This window comes from Hoplias malabaricus, chromosome Y, assembly GCF_029633855.1.
Source record: "Hoplias malabaricus isolate fHopMal1 chromosome Y, fHopMal1.hap1, whole genome shotgun sequence".
In the NCBI taxonomy this organism is placed as follows: domain Eukaryota; kingdom Metazoa; phylum Chordata; class Actinopteri; order Characiformes; family Erythrinidae; genus Hoplias; species Hoplias malabaricus.
The window spans coordinates 45,744,601-45,766,196 of record NC_089820.1 but is presented as its reverse complement, the minus strand read 5'-3'; the positions used below and the strand labels follow the sequence as shown (position 1 = coordinate 45,766,196).

Sequence of the window (21,596 nt, the reverse complement as noted above, 5' to 3'; positions counted from 1 at the left end):
TACATTTTTACTGTAGGAATTTGGAGTAATAATATTTCAAATCTCATTAAAATGATGTTTAATTTACATATATGGCAAAATTGTGAGTCCTATTAAAGAGTTAAATCAAATTGTTACCAAACCATTCCACTGCAGCCTTAAAGAATATGTTCTCAGGTACTCAGAGAATAAGTTTTATACATTTTTACTGTAGGAATTTGGAGTAAGAGCATTTCAAATTTCAGTAAAAATGGTTAAATTTGCAAATATTGCAAAATTCTGAGAGCTATTAATGGGTTAAATCAAACTGTTACCAAACCACTCCACTGCAGCCTTAAAGAATATGTTCTCGGGTACTCAGAGAATAATTTTTATACATTTTTACTGTAGGAATTTGGAGTAATATCATTTCAAACGTATAAATATGCTGTTTAATTTACAAATATTGCAAAATTGTGAGAGCTATTAAAGGGTTAAATCAAATTGTTACCAAATAACTTCACTGAAGCCTTGAAGAACATGTCCCAAGGTACCCAGAGAATAATTGTCGTACATTTTTACTGTAGGAATTTGGAGTAATAGCATTACAAACTTCATAAGAATTTTGTTTAATTTGCATATAAGGCAAAATTGTGAGTCCTATTAAAGGGTTAAATCAAACTGTTACCAAACCACTCCACTGCAGCCTTGAAGAACATGTTCTAGAGTACCCAGACTATAATGTTCATACATTTTTACTGTAAGAATGTGGAGTAATAGCATTACAAACTTCATAAGAATAAAAACACAATTCTATAAATTGCAGAATTCTGAAGGCCATAAAATGGTTAAATCAAACTGTTACCAGACCACTCCACTGCAGCCTTGAACAACATTTTCTAGAGTACCCAGGGTACAAATTTCATACATTTTTACTGTAGGAATTTGGAGTAATATTATTTCAAATCTCATAAAAAATGATGTTGAATTTACATATATGGCAAATTTTGAGTGCTACTAAAGGGTTAAATCAAACTGTTACCAGACCACTCCACTGCAGTCTTGAAGAGCATGTTCTCAGGTACTCAGGGTATAATTGTCATACATTTTTACTGTAGGAATTTGGAGTAATAGCATTACAAACTTCATAAGAATAACAACACAATTCCACAAATTGCAGAATGCTGAAGGCCATAAAATGGTTAAATCAAACTGTTACCAGACCACTCCACTGCAGTCTTGAAGAGCATGTTCTCAGGTACCCAGAGAATAATTTTCATACATTTTTACTGTAGGAATTTGGAGAAATATCATTTCAAACTTATAAATATGCTGTTTAATTTACAAATATTGCAAAATTGTGAGAGCTATTAAAGGGTTAAATCAAACTGTTACCAAACAACTTCACTGAAGCCTTGAAGAACATGTTCCAAGGTACCCAGAGAATAATTGTCGTACATTTTTACTGTAGGAATTTGGAGTAATAGCATTACAAACTTCATAAAAATTATGTTTAATTTACATATATGGCAAAATTGTGAGTCCTATTATAGGGTTAAATCAAATTGTTACCAAACCATTCCACTGCAGCCTTGAAGAACATGTTTCAAAGTACCCAGAGAATAATTGTCGTACATTTTTACTGTAGGAATATGGAGTAATATTATTTTAAGTCTCATAAAAATTTTGTTTAATTTGCATATATGGCAAAATTCTGAGTCCTATTAAAGGGTTAAATCAAACTGTTACCAGACCACTCCATTGCAGCCTTGAAGAATATGTTCTCAGGTACTCAGAGAATAATTTTTATACATTTTTACTGTAGGAATTTGGAGTAATATCATTTCAAAATTCAGTAAAAAAATTTAATTTGCCAATATTGCATAATTCTGAGAGCTATTAAAGAGTTAAATCAAACTGTTACCAGACCATTCCACTGCAGCCTTGAATAACATGTTCTAGAGTATCCAGATTATCATGTTCATACATTTTTACTGTAAGAATGTGGAGTAATAGCATTACAAACTTCATTAGAATAACAACACAATTCCACAAATTGCAGATTTCTGAAGGCCATAAAATAGTTAAATCAAACTGTTACCAGACAACTCCACTGCAGTGTTGAGGAACATGTTCCAAGGTACCCAGAGAATAATTGTGGTACATTTTTACTGTAGGAATTTGGAGTAATAATATTTCAAATCTCATAAAAATGATGTTTAATTTACATATATGGCAAAATTGTGAGTCCTATTAAAGGGTTAAATCAAATTGTTACCAGACCACTCTACTGCAGTCTTGAAGAACATGTTCCAAGGTACCCAGAGAATAATTGTCGTAAATTTTTACTGTAGGAATTTGGAGTAAGAACATTTCAAAATTCAGTAAAAAAATTTAATTTGCCAATATTGCATAATTCTGAGAGCTATTAAAGAGTTAAATCAAACTGTTACCAGACCATTCCACTGCAGCCTTGAATAACATGTTCTAGAGTATCCAGATTATCATGTTCATACATTTTTACTGTAAGAATGTGGAGTAATAGCATTACAAACTTCATTAGAATAACAACACAATTCCACAAATTGCAGATTTCTGAAGGCCATAAAATGGTTAAATCAAACTGTTACCAGACCACTCCACTGCAGTGTTGAGGAACATGTTCCAAGGTACCCAGAGAATAATTGTCGTGCATTTTTACTGTAGGAATTTGGAGTAATAGCATTTCAAATCTCATAAAAATGATGTTTAATTTACATATATGGCAAAATTGTGAGTCTTATTAAATGGTTAAATCAAACTGTTACCAAACCACTCCATGACAGCCTTGAAGAACATGTTCTAGAGTACCCAGGGTACAATCGTCATAGATTTTTACTGTAAGAATTTGGAGTAATAGCCTTGCAAATTCAGTAAAACTTTTTAATTTGCACATATTGCAATATTGTGAATGCTATTAAAGGGTTAAATCAGACTGTTACCAGACTACTCCACTGCAGCCTTGAAGAACATGTTCTAGAGTACCCAGATTATACTTTTCATACATATTTACAGTAGGAATTTGGAGTAATATTATTTTAATTCTCATAAAAAAATGATGTTTGATTTACATACATAGCATTTTTGAGTGCTATTAAAGCGTTAAATCATACTGTTACCAGACTATTCCAATGCAGCCTTGAAGAACATGTTCTAGAGTACCCAGAGAATAATTTTTACTGTAGGAATTTGGAGTAATAGCATTGCAAAATTCACTAAAATATTATGTTTAATTTGCACATATTGCAAAATTGAGTGCTAATAATGGGTTAAATCAAAATGTTACCAGATAATTTACAAGAAACTGTCCACTGTAGTCTTGAAGTACATATTTTCAGTTTCCCTGGGTATAATTCTCATAACTTTTTACTCTAGGAATTTGGAGGAATAGTATGGTAAAATTCAGAAAAAATTATAATTTAATTTTATGAATCTCGTAATGTTTAAGACCGTAAAAAGTTTATAGTACTAGGTACTAATTACCAGGGATATGTACTGCATTTACAAAGAACATGGTCTCAGGTAAGTATGTTTTTTTGTTTTTTTGTGTGTTCGGAATAGTAATATTTAAAATTTCCCTAAAAATTATGGTTAGATACAATTGCAGTGTTTCCTCCCACAGTCCAAAAACACACGTTGCAGGTGGATTGACGACTCGAAAGTGTCCGTAGGTGTGAGTGAATGTGTGTGTGTCTGTGTTGCCCTGTGAAGGACTGGCGTCCCCTCCAGGGTGTATTCCCACCTTGCGCCCGATGATTCCAGGTAGGCTCTGGACCCCCCGCGACCCTAAAATTGGATAAGCGGTTACAGATAATGGATGGATGGATGGACAATTGCAGTGTTACCAGGGAGCCAAGTGCAGTCTTTAAAACCTTTTTTCTTAGGTACAATGTGCATACGATTTCATTATCGTTTAAATTTGGTATTGTGGGTAAAAGCAGTTAATGATTATCTCCTGCTAGTAATTCATATTTCCTGAAAATGACAGTTATAATAGAATTTTAAAAATGTTTAAAAATGTTAAATTCAAAAAATGCTAGAGATCATGTCTGTAGTCTTGAAAAGAGCTTTTAAAGTTTGAAAGTTATTGTAGTTATTGTATTATAGGGGACGCCAGTCCTTCACAGGGCAACACAGACACACACACATTCACTCACACCTACGGACACTTTCGAGTCGTCAATCCACCTGCAACGTGTGTTTTTGGACTGTGGGAGGAAACACTGCAATTGTATCTAACCATAATTTTTAGGGAAATTTTAAATATTACTATTCCGAACACACAAAAAAACAAAAAAACATACTTACCTGAGACCATGTTCTTTGTAAATGCAGTACATATCCCTGGTAATTAGTACCTAGTACTATAAACTTTTTACGGTCTTAAACATTACGAGATTCATAAAATTAAATTATAATTTTTTCTGAATTTTACCATACTATTCCTCCAAATTCCTAGAGTAAAAAGTTATGAGAATTATACCCAGGGAAACTGAAAATATGTACTTCAAGACTACAGTGGACAGTTTCTTGTAAATTATCTGGTAACATTTTGATTTAACCCATTATTAGCACTCAATTTTGCAATATGTGCAAATTAAACATAATATTTTAGTGAATTTTGCAATGCTATTACTCCAAATTCCTACAGTAAAAATTATTCTCTGGGTACTCTAGAACATGTTCTTCAAGGCTGCATTGGAATAGTCTGGTAACAGTATGATTTAACGCTTTAATAGCACTCAAAAATGCTATGTATGTAAATCAAACATCATTTTTTTATGAGAATTAAAATAATATTACTCCAAATTCCTACTGTAAATATGTATGAAAAGTATAATCTGGGTACTCTAGAACATGTTCTTCAAGGCTGCAGTGGAGTAGTCTGGTAACAGTCTGATTTAACCCTTTAATAGCATTCACAATATTGCAATATGTGCAAATTAAAAAGTTTTACTGAATTTGCAAGGCTATTACTCCAAATTCTTACAGTAAAAATCTATGACGATTGTACCCTGGGTACTCTAGAACATGTTCTTCAAGGCTGTCATGGAGTGGTTTGGTAACAGTTTGATTTAACCATTTAATAAGACTCACAATTTTGCCATATATGTAAATTAAACATCATTTTTATGAGATTTGAAATGCTATTACTCCAAATTCCTACAGTAAAAATGCACGACAATTATTCTCTGGGTACCTTGGAACATGTTCCTCAACACTGCAGTGGAGTGGTCTGGTAACAGTTTGATTTAACCATTTTATGGCCTTCAGAAATCTGCAATTTGTGGAATTGTGTTGTTATTCTAATGAAGTTTGTAATGCTATTACTCCACATTCTTACAGTAAAAATGTATGAACATGATAATCTGGATACTCTAGAACATGTTATTCAAGGCTGCAGTGGAATGGTCTGGTAACAGTTTGATTTAACTCTTTAATAGCTCTCAGAATTATGCAATATTGGCAAATTAAATTTTTTTACTGAATTTTGAAATGTTCTTACTCCAAATTCCTACAGTAAAAATTTACGACAATTATTCTCTGGGTACCTTGGAACATGTTCTTCAAGACTGCAGTAGAGTGGTCTGGTAACAATTTGATTTAACCCTTTAATAGGACTCACAATTTTGCCATATATGTAAATTAAACATCATTTTTATGAGATTTGAAATATTATTACTCCAAATTCCTACAGTAAAAATGTACCACAATTATTCTCTGGGTACCTTGGAACATGTTCCTCAACACTGCAGTGGAGTTGTCTGGTAACAGTTTGATTTAACTATTTTATGGCCTTCAGAAATCTGCAATTTGTGGAATTTTGTTGTTATTCTAATGAAGTTTGTAATGCTATTACTCCACATTCTTACAGTAAAAATGTATGAACATGATAATCTGGATACTCTAGAACATGTTATTCAAGGCTGCAGTGGAATGGTCTGGTAACAGTTTGATTTAACTCTTTAATAGCTCTCAGAATTATGCAATATTGGCAAATTAAATTTTTTTACTGAATTTTGAAATGATATTACTCCAAATTCCTACAGTAAAAATGTATAAAAATTATTCTCTGAGTACCTGAGAACATATTCTTCAAGGCTGCAATGGAGTGGTCTGGTAAAAGTTTGATTTAACCCTTTAATAGGACTCAGAATTTTGCCATATATGCAAATTAAACAAAATTTTTATGAGACTTAAAATAATATTACTCCATATTCCTACAGTAAAAATGTACGACAATTATTCTCTGGGTACTTTGAAACATGTTCTTTAAGGCTGCAGTGGAATGGTTTGGTAACAATTTGATTTAACCCTATAATAGGACTCACAATTTTGCCATATATGTAAATTAAACATAATTTTTATGAAGTTTGTAATGCTATTACTCCAAATTCCTACAGTAAAAATGTACGACAATTATTCTCTGGGTACCTTGGAACATGTTCTTCAAGGCTTCAGTGAAGTTGTTTGGTAACAGTTTGATTTAACCCTTTAATAGCTCTCACAATTTTGCAATATTTGTAAATTAAACAGCATATTTATAAGTTTGAAATGATATTTCTCCAAATTCCTACAGTAAAAATGTATGAAAATTATTCTCTGGGTACCTGAGAACATGCTCTTCAAGACTGCAGTGGAGTGGTCTGGTAACAGTTTGATTTAACCATTTTATGGCCTTCAGCATTCTGCAATTTGTGGAATTGTGTTGTTATTCTTATGAAGTTTGTAATGCTATTACTCCAAATTCCTACAGTAAAAATGTATGACAATTATACCCTGAGTACCTGAGAACATGCTCTTCAAGACTGCAGTGGAGTGGTCTGGTAACAGTTTGATTTAACCCTTTAGTAGCACTCAAAATTTGCCATATATGTAAATTCAACATCATTTTTTATGAGATTTGAAATAATATTACTCCAAATTCCTACAGTAAAAATGTATGAAATTTGTACCCTGGGTACTCTAGAAAATGTTGTTCAAGGCTGCAGTGGAGTGGTCTGGTAACAGTTTGATTTAACCATTTTATGGCCTTCAGAATTCTGCAATTTATAGAATTGTGTTTTTATTCTTATGAAGTTTGTAATGCTATTACTCCACATTCTTACAGTAAAAATGTATGAACATTATAGTCTGGGTACTCTAGAACATGTTCTTCAAGGCTGCAGTGGAGTGGTTTGGTAACAGTTTGATTTAACCCTTTAATAGGACTCACAATTTTGCCTTATATGCAAATTAAACAAAATTCTTATGAAGTTTGTAATGCTATTACTCCAAATTCCTACAGTAAAAATGTACGACAATTATTCTCTGGGTACCTTGGGACATGTTCTTCAAGGCTTCAGTGAAGTTATTTGGTAACAATTTGATTTAACCCTTTAAGAGCTCTCACAATTTTGCAATATTTGTAAATTAAACAGCATATTTATACGTTTGAAATGATATTACTCCAAATTCCTACAGTAAAAATGTATAAAAATTATTCTCTGAGTACCCGAGAACATATTCTTTAAGGCTGCAGTGGAGTGGTTTGGTAACAGTTTGATTTAACCCATTAATAGCTCTCAGAATTTTGCAATATTTGCAAATTTAACCATTTTTACTGAAATTTGAAATGCTCTTACTCCAAATTCCTACAGTAAAAATGTATAAAACTTATTCTCTGAGTACCTGAGAACATATTCTTTAAGGCTGCAGTGGAATGGTTTGGTAACAATTTGATTTAACTCTTTAATAGGACTCACAATTTTGCCATATATGTAAATTAAACATCATTTTAATGAGATTTGAAATATTATTACTCCAAATTCCTACAGTAAAAATGTACGACAATAATTCTCTGGGTACCTTGGAACATGTTCTTCAAGGCTTCAGTGAAGTTGTTTGGTAACAATTTGATTTAACCCTTTAATAGCTCTCACAATTTTGCAATATTTGTAAATTAAACAGCATATTTATAAGTTTGAAATGATATTTCTCCAAATTCCTACAGTAAAAATGTATAAAAATTATTCTCTGGGTACCTGAGAACATGCTCTTCAAGACTGCAGTGGAATGGTTTGGTAACAGTTTGATTTAACCCTTTAATAGCACTCAGAATTGGCCACATATGTAAATTAAGCATTTTTTATGAGATTTGAAATAATATTACTCCAAATTCCTACAGTAAAAATGTATGAAAATTATTCTCTGGGTACCTGAGAACATGCTCTTCAAGACTGCAGTGGAGTGGTCTGGTAACAGTTTGATTTAACCATTTTATGGCCTTCAGCATTCTGCAATTTGTGGAATTGTGTTGTTATTCTTATGAAGTTTGTAATGCTATTACTCCAAATTCCTACAGTAGAAATTTATGAAAATTATTCTCTGGGTACCTGAGAACATGTCCTTCAAGGCTGCAGTGGAATGGTTTGGTAACAGTTTGATTTAACCCTTTAATAGCTCTCAAAATTCTGCAATATTTGTAAATTAAACAGCATATTTATAAGTTTGAAATGATATTTCTCCAAATTCCTACAGTAAAAATGTATAAAAATTATTCTCTGGGTACCTGAGAACATGCTCTTCAAGACTGCAGTGGAATGGTTTGGTAACAGTTTGATTTAACCCTTTAATAGCACTCAGAATTGGCCACATATGTAAATTAAGCATCATTTTTTATGAGATTTGAAATAATATTACTCCAAATTCCTACAGTAAAAATGTATGAAAATTATTCTCTGGGTACCTGAGAACATGCTCTTCAAGACTGCAGTGGAGTGGTCTGGTAACAGTTTGATTTAACCATTTTATGGCCTTCAGCATTCTGCAATTTGTGGAATTGTGTTGTTATTCTTATGAAGTTTGTAATGCTATTACTCCAAATTCCTACAGTAGAAATTTATGAAAATTATTCTCTGGGTACCTGAGAACATGTCCTTCAAGGCTGCAGTGGAATGGTTTGGTAACAGTTTGATTTAACCCTTTAATAGCTCTCAAAATTCTGCAATATTTGTAAATTAAACGGCATATTTATGAGTTTGAAATGATATTACTCAAAATTCCTACAGTAAAAATGTTTGACAATTATTCTCTGGGTACTCTAGAACATGTTCTTCAAGGCTGCTGTGGAGTGGTTTGGTAACAGTTTGATTTAACCCTTTAATAGAACTCAAAATTGTCCATATATGTAAATTAAACATCATCAAATAATATTACTTCATATTCCTACAGTAAAAATGTATGAAAATTATACTATGAGTACCTGAGAACATGCTCTTCAAGAATGCAGTGGAGTGGTCTGGTAACAGTTTGATTTAACCATTTTATGGAATTTAATATCCATAGGGTTTTTTGAAGTTTTTTTCAAGCCTATTACTTCTAATTCTTACAGTAAATGCACATAAATATTATACCCTGTGTACCTGAGGACATGTTTTTCAATACAACAGTGAGATTTTCTGGTAACAAACCGTTCTTTTAGCCAATCAGGCCTGTTTTTAATATTAACTGTATTGAATTATGTTTTACATTAATTTCTTATGAATTTTCAATATCTGCGCTTTTCTGCGAGTCCCCCCTCTCGCTCGCACACGTTCTACCGTAAACTGTGATGTAGAAGCGCACAAGAAATCCTAGTGTAGATGGCGTGACTGCGTTTTCGCGAAGTGCAGATGGCGTGACCGCGGTCATTACGGTGGTCATTACGGTCTTTTTGTTTTTCTTAATTCAAATTAGGACAAGTCCACTACAGGGTAAATATGTAAACAGATGTTTTTCTACCGTAACAAGGTAATGCCCCGTGCCGTTTAACATACGGCATATTTTATATTTTTCCCCATTTGAACAGGCAACACTTGATTTCATTATTTTTCCTCAATATGTTAAATTCAGTAACTGTTATGGTATATTAAATTAAGATAATTATGTAAAACGAGGGGACTATGGCAATTTAAATTCCAGGGTCGTTTTTTCAGTAATTCTGATCAGTTGACTCGGTTCACAAATAGCTAGTTAGCTCTTTCATCCACCAGCACGATTAGTTATTTGGTCTTCCCAAATATCGCGATATTACCTCAAGGATTTCAAGCACAGAAAAGACTCGAGTCACTGATTCGACGTCTACAATACGTCAGAGGAATAAACTTCTTCGGCTGCCGTAGTGCATGTAAACATGGCGTCTGACGGGGAGAGTGATGAGGACTTCGTGAGTTTTGGGACTCCTCTGGAGCCGCTGGAGGAAGGTGGGCTAAATCATCTGCGCTTTAAATACATTTTCAGCAACAGAAAGGGTGTAAGGAGAGGTTTTTACTCGTGCAGCTCCAGCGAATCTGTACAGTTCAGCTCTTATAGACATCTCGGAGTGTGAATAACAGAGAAAATGACTACTCTTATACAGTAACTTTATAACCTGATTATTGACTTGACTGTGTTGTTTGGTTCAGATGAGCCCATTAAGAAGCCGGTGCCGCTGCAGGATCAAACCGTTAAAGATGAGAAAGGCCGTTATAAACGGTTCCATGGGGCTTTTACTGGAGGTTTCTCTGCGGGTTACTTCAACACCGTTGGGTCGAAGGAAGGTAAGGTAGATCCACTCCAAAGAATATGAATAAGCGTTTCAGTTATTTGCTGGTTTGGGTTCTACCCATACTACAAACCATACTTCTCAAACTTTACTGTCTTCTGCAGGCTGGACTCCCTCCACATTCGTGTCTTCGCGACAACAGAAGGCAGACAGACAAACAGCCAGACCAGAAGACTTTATGGATGACGAGGTACGTCCTGAGACGTAGAGTGATTAAAGGACCTATTTTGTGTAAAACCATATTTCTATTTTTTAAAATAAGTCTAATGCATGTTCCTACAATGCTACTGTTTCAAGATGTGCAAACTGAACTCTGCCCTGGAGTTGTTTTGCTTTTGCTTTTTTTTCTTTTTTTTTTCTAGACCATCACACAATAATCACAGTGACACCCAAATGCCACCTCATGTACATTATTAAAGAAGTGGCCATAACCATTAAAGAAGGCATACTCTACACATTTTCCAGAAGCTAACACTTTTCCCTGGAGTCTCACCAAAACATATGTAATTTGGTCAAAATACCACAAGGCTCACACAACACCATTCTTTCCGTCAAATAGCTCTTTTCAGAACAGCCAGTTTCATCGCCTGTTCCTTTAAATGAGAATGAGCCACTGGCACCAGATTGAGAAGTGAGTAGCAGATGCTCTGGTTTTTAGCCATTTTCAGTTTGTTCTCTTTCTTCTTGTTGACTGTAAAATAAAGGAACCCTATACCCCTGGACTGAATATGGTGAAAACGAACTAAATCATTCATTCATTCATTATCTGTAACCGCTTATCCAATTCAGGGTCGTGGTGGGTCCAGAGCCTACCTGGAATCATTGGGTGCAAGGCGGGAATACACCCTGGAGGGGGCGCCAGTCCTTCACAGGGCAACACAGACACACACACACTCGCACCTACGGACACTTTTGAGTCGCCAATCCACCTACCAATGTGTGTTTTTGGGCTGTGGGAGGAAACCCACGCAGACACAGGGAAAACACACCAACTCCTCACAGACAGTCACCCGGAGCGGGAATCGAACCCACAATCTCCAGGCCCCTGGAGCTGTGTGACTGCGACCACCGTGCTGCCCTCGAACTAAATCAAAACAACCAATATTTAGAGCTGCTCCTTTTCCCTCACTCCTGGGCTCTGGCTCATCCTCATTTAAAAAACAGGTGCTGAAACTGGTTGTTTTGAATAGGGGTGTATGAATGGTGCTGTGTTGTTTGATCTGCTTTTTCCCAATCCATGTATATATGTCAATATTTGTCCTGATTGTTGGGTCACTTGCACCAATATAGCCATGTTTATATGAATCTTTGTTAAAAATTAAAACCTGTCATATATTTTTCCCTCTTCACTAAAGGATTTCGGTGAGCATGGTATTGCACCGCGAGAGATCACAACCACAGAGGACTTTGCTTCTGGTAGGGCTGATCGAATCAAGGAAAAAGCCAAAGCCATCAGCTCTCTCACTGCGCCCATTCCAGGAGACACCCTACTGGAGGAGCTGATTGCTCCAGCACGGTATTTAACTACCACATGCCATGAATTGTGCCATAATTCGTAGCAGTTTGTTTGTAAAAAAAGAAAAAGCTCTATACCAATCCAATTAAACTGATTGATAATTGTGTCTTGTACAATGAAGGAAGGTATAAATATTTATGTAATGAATTATCAGTACTGACTTGGAAATGTGCTCCATGTGTTTACTGCAGGTCATCTATTGGTGTACAGCTGCTTAGGAGAATGGGTTGGAAGGATGGACAAGGGATTGGACCCAGGCTGAAGAGAAGACAACGGAAACAAGACACAGGTCACTCTTATGTAGAACTGTTATTTCTTATCAACACAAGTTCAGTGTGGATGCAAGTTTATATTCCAAACATGCAAGACTGGCTGTGCACTGCTTTTGTTAGAATGAGGGCCTGGAGCCAACCCAGCCTTTTGTAACTAACATTGGGTATGCTGGTCTAATATATCCTGTAAGAAAGCTTGCAATATTGAGGTGATATACAAGTAATTTAATATTTGCCCTGTTACAGATGTCAAAGTTTATGGGTGTACTTTACCACCCAGTGGATCTGAGCAGTCAGAAGTAAGTGGGCATTCCTGCATATGAAACAATATAGCCTAATTACTTTGCCATTTCCCAGTTGATGAACAGATGCCAATCACTTGATTAATATTGGCATCTTTTTTCCAGAAAACTGCAACTAACCTTTAGTTGGTTCTCTAGAAAATGGGTGATTTGTAATAAGAATTATGTTATTTGTTTTATTTATTTATTTATTAACAAAGGGGGAATTAGTATTATAAAACTTGTATAAAGCAGTTAATATTTGTCTATGTATTCATGGTGAAACTAGTGTTTACATACCTTACGAGTTATTTGTTTTCTTATGTAGGATGATGAGGAGTTTGCTCCAGAGAATGTGACTTTTGCACCCAAAGATGTAATCCCAGTGGATTTCAACCCAAAAGATGACCTCCATGGTCTGGGCTACAGAGGTCTGAACCCCCTTCAGGCCCTGAGTGGTGGAGGGATGGGACATATCAGCCTGTTCACACTGGAATCCGAGAGGACAAGCAATCTATTCCGAGACAGGAAGGCAGATAAACAACGAAAAGGTGGAATTGCAGGACAGGTGTGGTCTATATGACATTTTACAGAAATGTTTACTTCCTCCAGGGTTGTGTCAAAATGTTTTGCTGCATTAACAACAAGTAAACACAGCATTAGTCTGGTCATTGTCTACATTTGAAACTTAGATTTGAATGTTAGATATACACACTTCCCATACATGGTCTTATTTACAGATATTTATAGTGCAAGAAATAAGAAGCTATGAGCATTGAACATAACTGGCAAGAGAAAAATATCCACATAAGGAAAATATATGTAATATATTTGTTAATTGTTATCTTTACACAATGACGTTTTAATATTAAATAGAATTTATGGCCAAATCTACAATACTGCAATATGAATTTTGCAATATTTTTCAGCCCTAAATGCCAGTGGCCCATCTGGACAGGTTACAGGCTATTTTATGATCTAGTCTTCCTTCTAAACTAGATGAACCAAAGACACATTTAAGTTGTTAATGCCAACATCCTGTGGACAAGCTGTTCTTGGAATACACTCTTCTGACTTTCTTGCGCACAATCAGATTACAGAGCTCTTGGTAAGCTAGGGATGGCAGGTCGATATGATCAATTAACAGATATCAATTATTATGTGCTTGTTTGTGTCTAAAGGCATTTGGAGTAGGAGCAATGGAGGATGATGATGATGATATCTACCACAGAGACGCAATGGCCAATTATGACACTGTGTTGGGAGGGGAGGAGCCAGGAGATGGCCTTTATGGCTGGACTGCCCCTCAGCAGTACAGGAAAAAGAAGAATGGTGAATTTTTCTGCATCCACACTCGCCATGCACTTTATCAGAAACTCATCTCTTTTCATTCTACTCACTAGCTACTTTGAGGTTCATCTACCTTATACGTCTCTGCTTAGTTTTAAAATGTAGCCCATCTTTTCACATGTATAAATTACCAGATAACCTCTACCCCATTCATCATGCTAAGCGGTTAGAGGATGTCTACAACACGCTGAGCATAAGATCAAGTGAAGCCCTGGAGATGTGTTTTTGTTCCTTTTTTTATTTATTTATTTAATTTTAATATACCGATTACTGCATGACAGACACACAGAAGATGCTGTAGCTGAAATCATGGCCAAGTTCTGTTGCAGATTGACCTCCCATGTTTAAAGATATATATATATATATATATATATATATATATATATATATTATTAAAAAAATACATTACTTTGGGGACATACCAACTTTAAAACTGTGAAATAAAAACAACACAGGCAGCTTTATGGGATGTGCCTAATTCTGAAAACATAGGATTAAATGAGTTGTGTCTTACAAAGTTGGCAGGCACTTCAGAATTGCCACAGCTTGTCATCTGAGAGTGCAAAGATGAAATTAAATGGAGTAAAATAAACACATGAGTGTATTGATTAAATATGGCAAAAATATAGAGAAAGGACAAGAAAGAGAACAAAGGGAGCATTAATACAAACCAGCATTTCTGCTCCACACATCACACAGGGCTCTCTGGTGTTTGGACTAAACAAAGGCTAATTTTCATGTAAAGGTAGAAATGCTGAAGCTGGTCATTCTGAACAGGGCTGTTCAGAAAATTGTTGTGTTTGATCCTTGTAGTATTTTGGCTAAAGCATCTCACAGTCATTTTAATAAATCCCCAAAGACCTGTGTAAACAGGTGAAAATGCAAAAATAATGACAGCCTTTGACATTTTAAGCTGCTCAGCTGGTTGTTGTAAGAGTTTGAATCAATATTTTTGACACTGCTAGAGATTGTGAAGACATTAATTATGGAACATGTTGCATTACATATTTAAATACCAGAGGCCTGGACTTGCCAGGAAAGAATTAATTAATGATTTGGTTTCTCTCTGTGACAGCATTATTGTGATGATTATTATATCTAAAACCTACCAAGCCATCTTGCCAGTTTTGTGCAGCTGTTACTTCAGTCATTACATTTTTTTTGAGTTTTCTTCTCTACAGGTAGTGTTATGATGTAAAGCTTTATGTGAAAACATTAAAATTTTCCCATTTTTCCAGATTCAAAAAGAGATGCTGCATATGTGGGGAAGATCCTTGAAGGTTTCACTCTGGGCTCTAAAAGCACAGACATCAAAACAGTATGTGTTAATTTCTTGTGACTACAGTTAATAACAATATTCTTCAAATATATCTGAAGAGAATATGACCTAAATGACAGGAAATGTGCATTTTAAACTTTTCCTTTTTTAAATCCTCTGTAATAGGTCTTTCCTCCTCCAGATGTTCCTCGAGATTATCGTCCTGTGCATTATTTCCGGCCAATACTGGACCCATCCTCTGTCAGCCCTATTGTTGCTCAGGCTCTGCAGGCTTCTCGTGGACACCTACCCCATGAGGTGCCACAGCAGGGCCGCCATTTGCTTGATTCTGCACAGCGAAGGGAGATGCTGGGAGAAACAACTTTGCAAGGTATGTGTGTCTATGCTTTATATGTTTCTATATTCCAACCATAAGCAAAAAAAATGTTATTGTTACTGTTATATTTGATTATTTAGTGCTTTTGTAAGAATAGCTATAAAGATTGATGCAATATTCTAATCAAATCAAATTTTTCATGATTTTCTTTGCACATCCTGCAGGCCCCAGCACTGTATTTGAGCTGTTGGACTCTAAGGACAGAGAGAGGCTGAGTGGGTTCCGTAAAGCTGCAGAAGAGAAGCGATCGCAGGGGGACATGTCCTCTGCTGAGGGTCGTGCTGCTGTTGTGGCTGCAGCCAAAGCCTCTGCCCTTCAGGCACATTCAAGCCGTTTTCAGTCTATCTCAAGTGTCCCTAAGTCTGAACCCACCACCCAACTACACCCCTTTGGTCCCCAGGGAGATGCACAGGTCCTGTCCCAGACAACAGCCCAGCTGGCCCTCACTGCCTGGTCCAGCCCCACTGCTCAGGGCAGCCAGACATTCAAGCCATTTGAGAAAAACCCTGTCAAACAGGCTCGGTATGACCTCTACATCAGCAGACTGAGGCAGGGGGATAAAGGTATAGAATAATCACAAGGAAATGTGTCTTTAGTTGTTGTAATGTTAATTGGTTAATCATAATTTTAATGTTCATTTGAGAGCATTTCTTGTTTTTTTTTTTACTTTGCACAAGCCTGCCTAACCCTTATGCTGTATGTTTGTGCTGCATCCAGATGCACTGGAGTTAAGTCTGGATTCGTCAATGACTGAGTGGGAGAGGGGGCGAGAGAGAGAGGAGTTTCTTCGTGCCTCTGTGCTTTATAAGCCCAGTAACTCCTTACTGTCTTCCCGCTTCACCCGTGCCAAAAATGAGGATGACACAGACAGTGTGGAAGTGTCACATGATCAGGAGGTCAGTTAGTCACACTTTGGTCACACTGTTATATACATAATTTATCGTAGTGCACTTTACTGTGCGATGTCCTGAATTGGGACAAATTAAGGATGAATAATAATAATAACTTTATGAATACAATTGTGTATTAATATTATGTCATGTATGTGAGACTCTGTGAAAGACTGCAAAGAATGTAGATCTTTCACCATCTAAAATTCATAATAACATGAAAAGATTAAGGGAGACAACGGACAGGTGTCAGGTGGTAGGTAGTGTTTGAGAAGCTGTAATGCTACTGTGATGGACATAGCCACATTCGTTCGTTCATTCATTCCTTCATTATCTGTAACGGCTTATCCAGTTCAGGGTCGCGGTGGGTCCAGAGCTTAAATTGAATCATTGGGCCCAAGGCGGGAATACACCCAGTCCTTCACAGGGCAACACACACATTCATGCTCACACCTATGGATTGAGTCGCCAATCCACCTACCAACATGTGTTTTTGGACTGTGGGAGGAAACCCATGCGGACACAGGGAGAACACACCAACTCCTCACAGACAGTCACCCGGAGCGGGAATCGAACCTACAACCTCCAGGTCCCTGGAGCTGTGTCACATTCATTCAAGAGAAAGAAAATAATTTTCATTGAACAGTCTGCCATTTTAACAAGAAATACAATTTAAAACTTGAATATTTTATGCAAAGAGGCAGCCATATGATAATTTTGAGGAGAGATGCATGTGAGATCTCTGGGCGCTAAATCATGTATGTACCAAACTTTAGAAGACCCATTCAGACTGTTACCAAAGAAAAGGGCAAGATGTTTATTACAAGGAACCACCATCTATCTATGTTTCTGGACATGGAGAGCATGTGCGTGACACATTTTTGTGTGTGTTTCAGGCACCAAATATAATATATATATATATATATATATATATATATATATATATATATATATATATATATATATATATGTATATGTATGTGTTTATGTTAATATAATATATAGTGTGTGTTCTACACTCTTAGAACGATGTGGACGATAAACAGGCTGCAGTGAAGATGAAGATGTTTGGAAAGCTCACCAGAGACACATTTGCGTGGCATCCTGATAAAATGCTGTGCAAGAGATTTAATGTCCCTGACCCATACCCAGGGTGAGACATACACACTTGCACATTCATGCATGCTCAACAGTTCAACTTTGTATTTACATATACATTAAATATTATGACCACACCCGATTGCCTTTCCTGTATAATTAGAATCAGTTATGTCTTTAATGTCGTAAGTTTCATTAAATAACTGTCAAATTAAAATGAGCACAAACAACACACTCTCCCTAAAGAAAGGCTTTTTGAGCATCTTGTATAACTATTGTATCTTTACCAAACCTTATGTATGTACTTTTCAGGCTTTACAAAAAATGTTACTGTTTAAAACCTAAAGAAAGGCAATGTGTCATTAAAATATTAAGAAAACTCATTGCATTGACAAATGCAATACTTTACCGTTTGGTTTCACCTGCTGTGTTCTCTGATTGACAGCTCGAGTATAGTGGGAATGCCCAAAGTGAAGCGAGACAAGTTCTCTGTATTCAATTTCTTGTCTGTGATTGATGGGAACGTCCCCTCATCTAGCTCTGCATCTGTCGCATCTGCCTCTGCACCATCCCCTGCAGCGTCTGGCAAGCGCTCCAGGTGGGATGTAGCTGGACAAGAGTCACAGGTTAAAGACCCACTCAGCAAATTCATCAGTGAGGCTCGCAGTGAAGTGACCACAGTTCAGCAAGACCAGCCCAGCACTGCTGTAACCCCTGCAGACTTTGTCACTGCTGAGGTATATAGCCATTGTTTATATCAGTGATAATCATCCTGAATCATCTGTTTGGACACCTAATTATATGATCAAGAAAATAGCCATGCCATTTCCACAGGCAAACATTTGCAGTAGAATAAAAGCTTTGACCTCAGCCTGGCACACATTCGTACAGATACACTCCAAATTTTTTGTGGAAAGCCTTTCCAAAAGGGTGGAGTATGTTAATAATAAAAACTGCAACTTCTTATTGAACAACACAAAATAAAGGAACAAATCACCTTTACACTAGAATTATTACAAGTGACATGCATTATGCATCTCATTTATTTTTCTTCCCACACCATCAGTTATTCTTAATGGTATTATAGGTTATTGTATAATAGCTGCCTTCAATTCTTCACATATTGGATACTTTATTGTTTAATTGTACTTCTTTAACCTAGCCTAAAACAGCTGAGCCTAAGACTGAGCAGACAGCAAAGAAGACTGAAGATGAGGAGGAGGCAGAAGAGGAAGAGGTCAGGCCTCCGATGGATCTTTTCAAAGCTATCTTCGCCAGCTCATCTGATGAAAAGAGCTCATCTTCATCTGAAGAAGACAGCGGTGAAGAGGAGGAGCAGGAGGTTGAGCCCCAGGCACAAATGCAAGTTGTTGCAAATATCAACATTGCTGCCTCACCTGTTTTAACTCCGGTTCCTCCAGCATCAACTCTGAGTACTGGGACAGGTAGATGCTATTTGTATAACTAAGGGAAATACAAACTTCCCTTCTTAATGATTTAGAAACTGTTTTTCAGGCTAATTGCAAAGAACAAAACTCTCCTAGCCATTGAGCAGTTGTGGAAATATATAACTATGTAATAACCAGTCTCGTATTTTTAAAATTGTTTTATTTAATTAATTTATTAAATTTGTTTTTTTATTGTTTCTCGACATTTTATCCAACTTGTTTATACTCAAGATGGTAAATGGTGATTACAGTTCCTATTAGGCAAGAATCTGGGAAAACTCCACCTAAACCTGTTGGTAATGTTTTTTGTCTAATTTGTTCCCTTTTTAAAACTAGTCCTATTTCTGAAAATTACCACAAAATAAGAACATCTGGGAACAGCTTTTAGAAATTTTAAGCTAAATGTGGGTGTTAATGTTGTTATGTTGGGAGCAAACCTGGGGAGGGTTGCATTGTTTAGGGATATGCCCATCAGGGGTGTATTCCACATAGCAGGATTTCTTAGTTAGCCAGATAATATAAACCCAAAGTCAAGCCTGTCATATAGGATCAGAGCTGAGGGAGATTGCTTTTGAACAGTCCTCAAATTTAGGCTTCCTTTAGCTGGCTAACTGAGAAACCCTGCTTTGTGAAATACCCCTCTGATGTATTCCACAGGTGAAGCTTAAATTGGGTGGTTATCTTGAGTTTATCTTTATTTTTCTTTAGTCCATGGACTTAAAGATGGCATTTGTGGGAAGCTCTAAAGCATTGTAAATGTGTATTTTATATGTAGAAAATGCATTCCATTTGTCAAATATAAACATTATGTTTAACAGATTGTTTCTTTCATGACAAGGTCAAGTGTGATCCCACAGGATGGAACAGTTTTACAGTATTTTGTAGAGCACTTCCATGAGTTCTCTTAATGTACATATTGCTACACACTGCTCAGTCACCTTTCTGTGTAATCCGTTCCTTTCTAGGAGTTGGATACAGATGGCAGCAGATAAATATTAGTATGGAAAGTGTTCCTTTAAACTCCCCTGTTAATTTATTTCTAGAACCTAAGCCACCCTTGGAAGATGGAGAGCAGAACAATGCTGCTACTGTTATGTCTGTTCAGGCTGAAGACCTTGACAGTGAGGAATTTGGGCCCAGGCTACCCCCTCCTGGTTAGTCACCATCCTATCTTTACATCTGGTTTCCATTCTAATGGTCAAATAACTGATTCTTGCTTATAAGTTTGCATTCCTCTGAAAAAGATGAATGGTTATATATTTTTCAAATGAAGACAAGTAACACTAGGACCCTTCCAAAGGTAATGCCAAACCTAAAGGCTGAATTACAAAATAAGTGTATTTAACAAACTAACAAAAAAGTGTTTCTTTGAAAACTGTCACTGTTTAAAGCCCATGTCTCTTTTATTTATGTTCTACCTGTAATAAATTAAGGTTGTCCTAATCACATTGTGTTTACTTCATGGTCAGTGTGGAGGCATTAAGAATTTTAATCTGTACTGAATTGTCCTTTTAGGGCAGGTATTCACATCATATTCAGCAGCACATGAGGAAAAGCCAAAAAAGCAAAGCAAAGGGAAACACAAAGCCAAGAAAGAACACAAACACCGAAAAGAGAAAAAGGTAAAGTAAATGCAGGCGTAGGTCTCAGGAGCCAGACTTCTGTTTCCATGGTAACTAGGAAGAAGTTTCTGTTTATCGCTTTGTTTTTTCTGTCCCTTTGTCCCAGCATAAGAAGAAGAGTAAGAAGCACAAGCATAAAGGAAAGCAGAAGAAAAAGAAGAAAGCGGATGAGACGGACACTAGCTCTGATGACACTGATTCTGAGAGTGATGATGATGATCCAGGGGCAGTATCCACCAATGACCTGCTACAGAGGTCAGTATTGCTCATTGGTTGCCATTTAGTAAGTGCCCAACAAATCCTGCATGTGAACCTATGCACGGATAAATAGGTTACTAGTTAATAGTATATTAGCACGTTATTTTTTTTTTATGTGCTTAATATCTCATGGCTTGAAACTCACTAATTGTATCAAAGTCACTTTTAATTTTAATGTTTTTAAGATACATCATCAGATTAGTTTCTTGGTTTTTAAAATATGAAAAAAAATGTCACTCTAGATGCAAGTAGGAGTATGTATAACATTTAACAAATGTTACATTTTTGCCTAGTGTCCCTTTTAACCAAAGATCTCTCTCTCTCTCTCTCAGGTTGAAAAGCATGCGTGGCAAGAAGTGAATTTAGATAGACATGTTCAGAGAGACAGTATTTGTCCTCCATGAGGATTTCACTCAACTGTAAAACGTAGGAAGAATATTTGTAAATGTGATTGTTGTGCTTGAACATCCTAAACCTTTGCAAATATAAAGGAAATGAACTTGTCTTCAAAATAAAGTTACGTTTAATTAAGACTTTAATTGATTTTTTGTTTTGATGATGAGTCTGATGCCGTGTATATAAATAAGTTTCAAAACAAAATGAACTCCTCAATCTGTCAGTTCATATATGAAAATTCTGAAATAT

At 36.1% G+C, this 21,596-nt stretch overlaps 1 protein-coding gene across 1 annotated transcript; it reads left to right on the top strand.

Moving 5' to 3' along the window:
- Positions 1–10,138: 10,138 nt before the first annotated feature.
- Positions 10,139–21,544, top strand: LOC136678397 (G patch domain-containing protein 1-like). Its single transcript, XM_066656454.1, has 19 exons — positions 10,139–10,220; positions 10,422–10,556; positions 10,666–10,751; positions 11,917–12,077; positions 12,269–12,366; positions 12,596–12,648; positions 12,959–13,198; positions 13,812–13,962; positions 15,219–15,298; positions 15,425–15,629; positions 15,800–16,198; positions 16,353–16,531; positions 17,551–17,678; positions 18,069–18,360; positions 18,786–19,068; positions 20,115–20,225; positions 20,587–20,693; positions 20,800–20,948; positions 21,284–21,544. Exons 1-19 carry the CDS (start codon positions 10,151–10,153, stop codon positions 21,309–21,311), a joined length of 2,955 nt encoding a protein of 984 aa, XP_066512551.1. The 5' UTR covers positions 10,139–10,150; the 3' UTR covers positions 21,312–21,544.
- Positions 21,545–21,596: the final 52 nt, after the last annotated feature.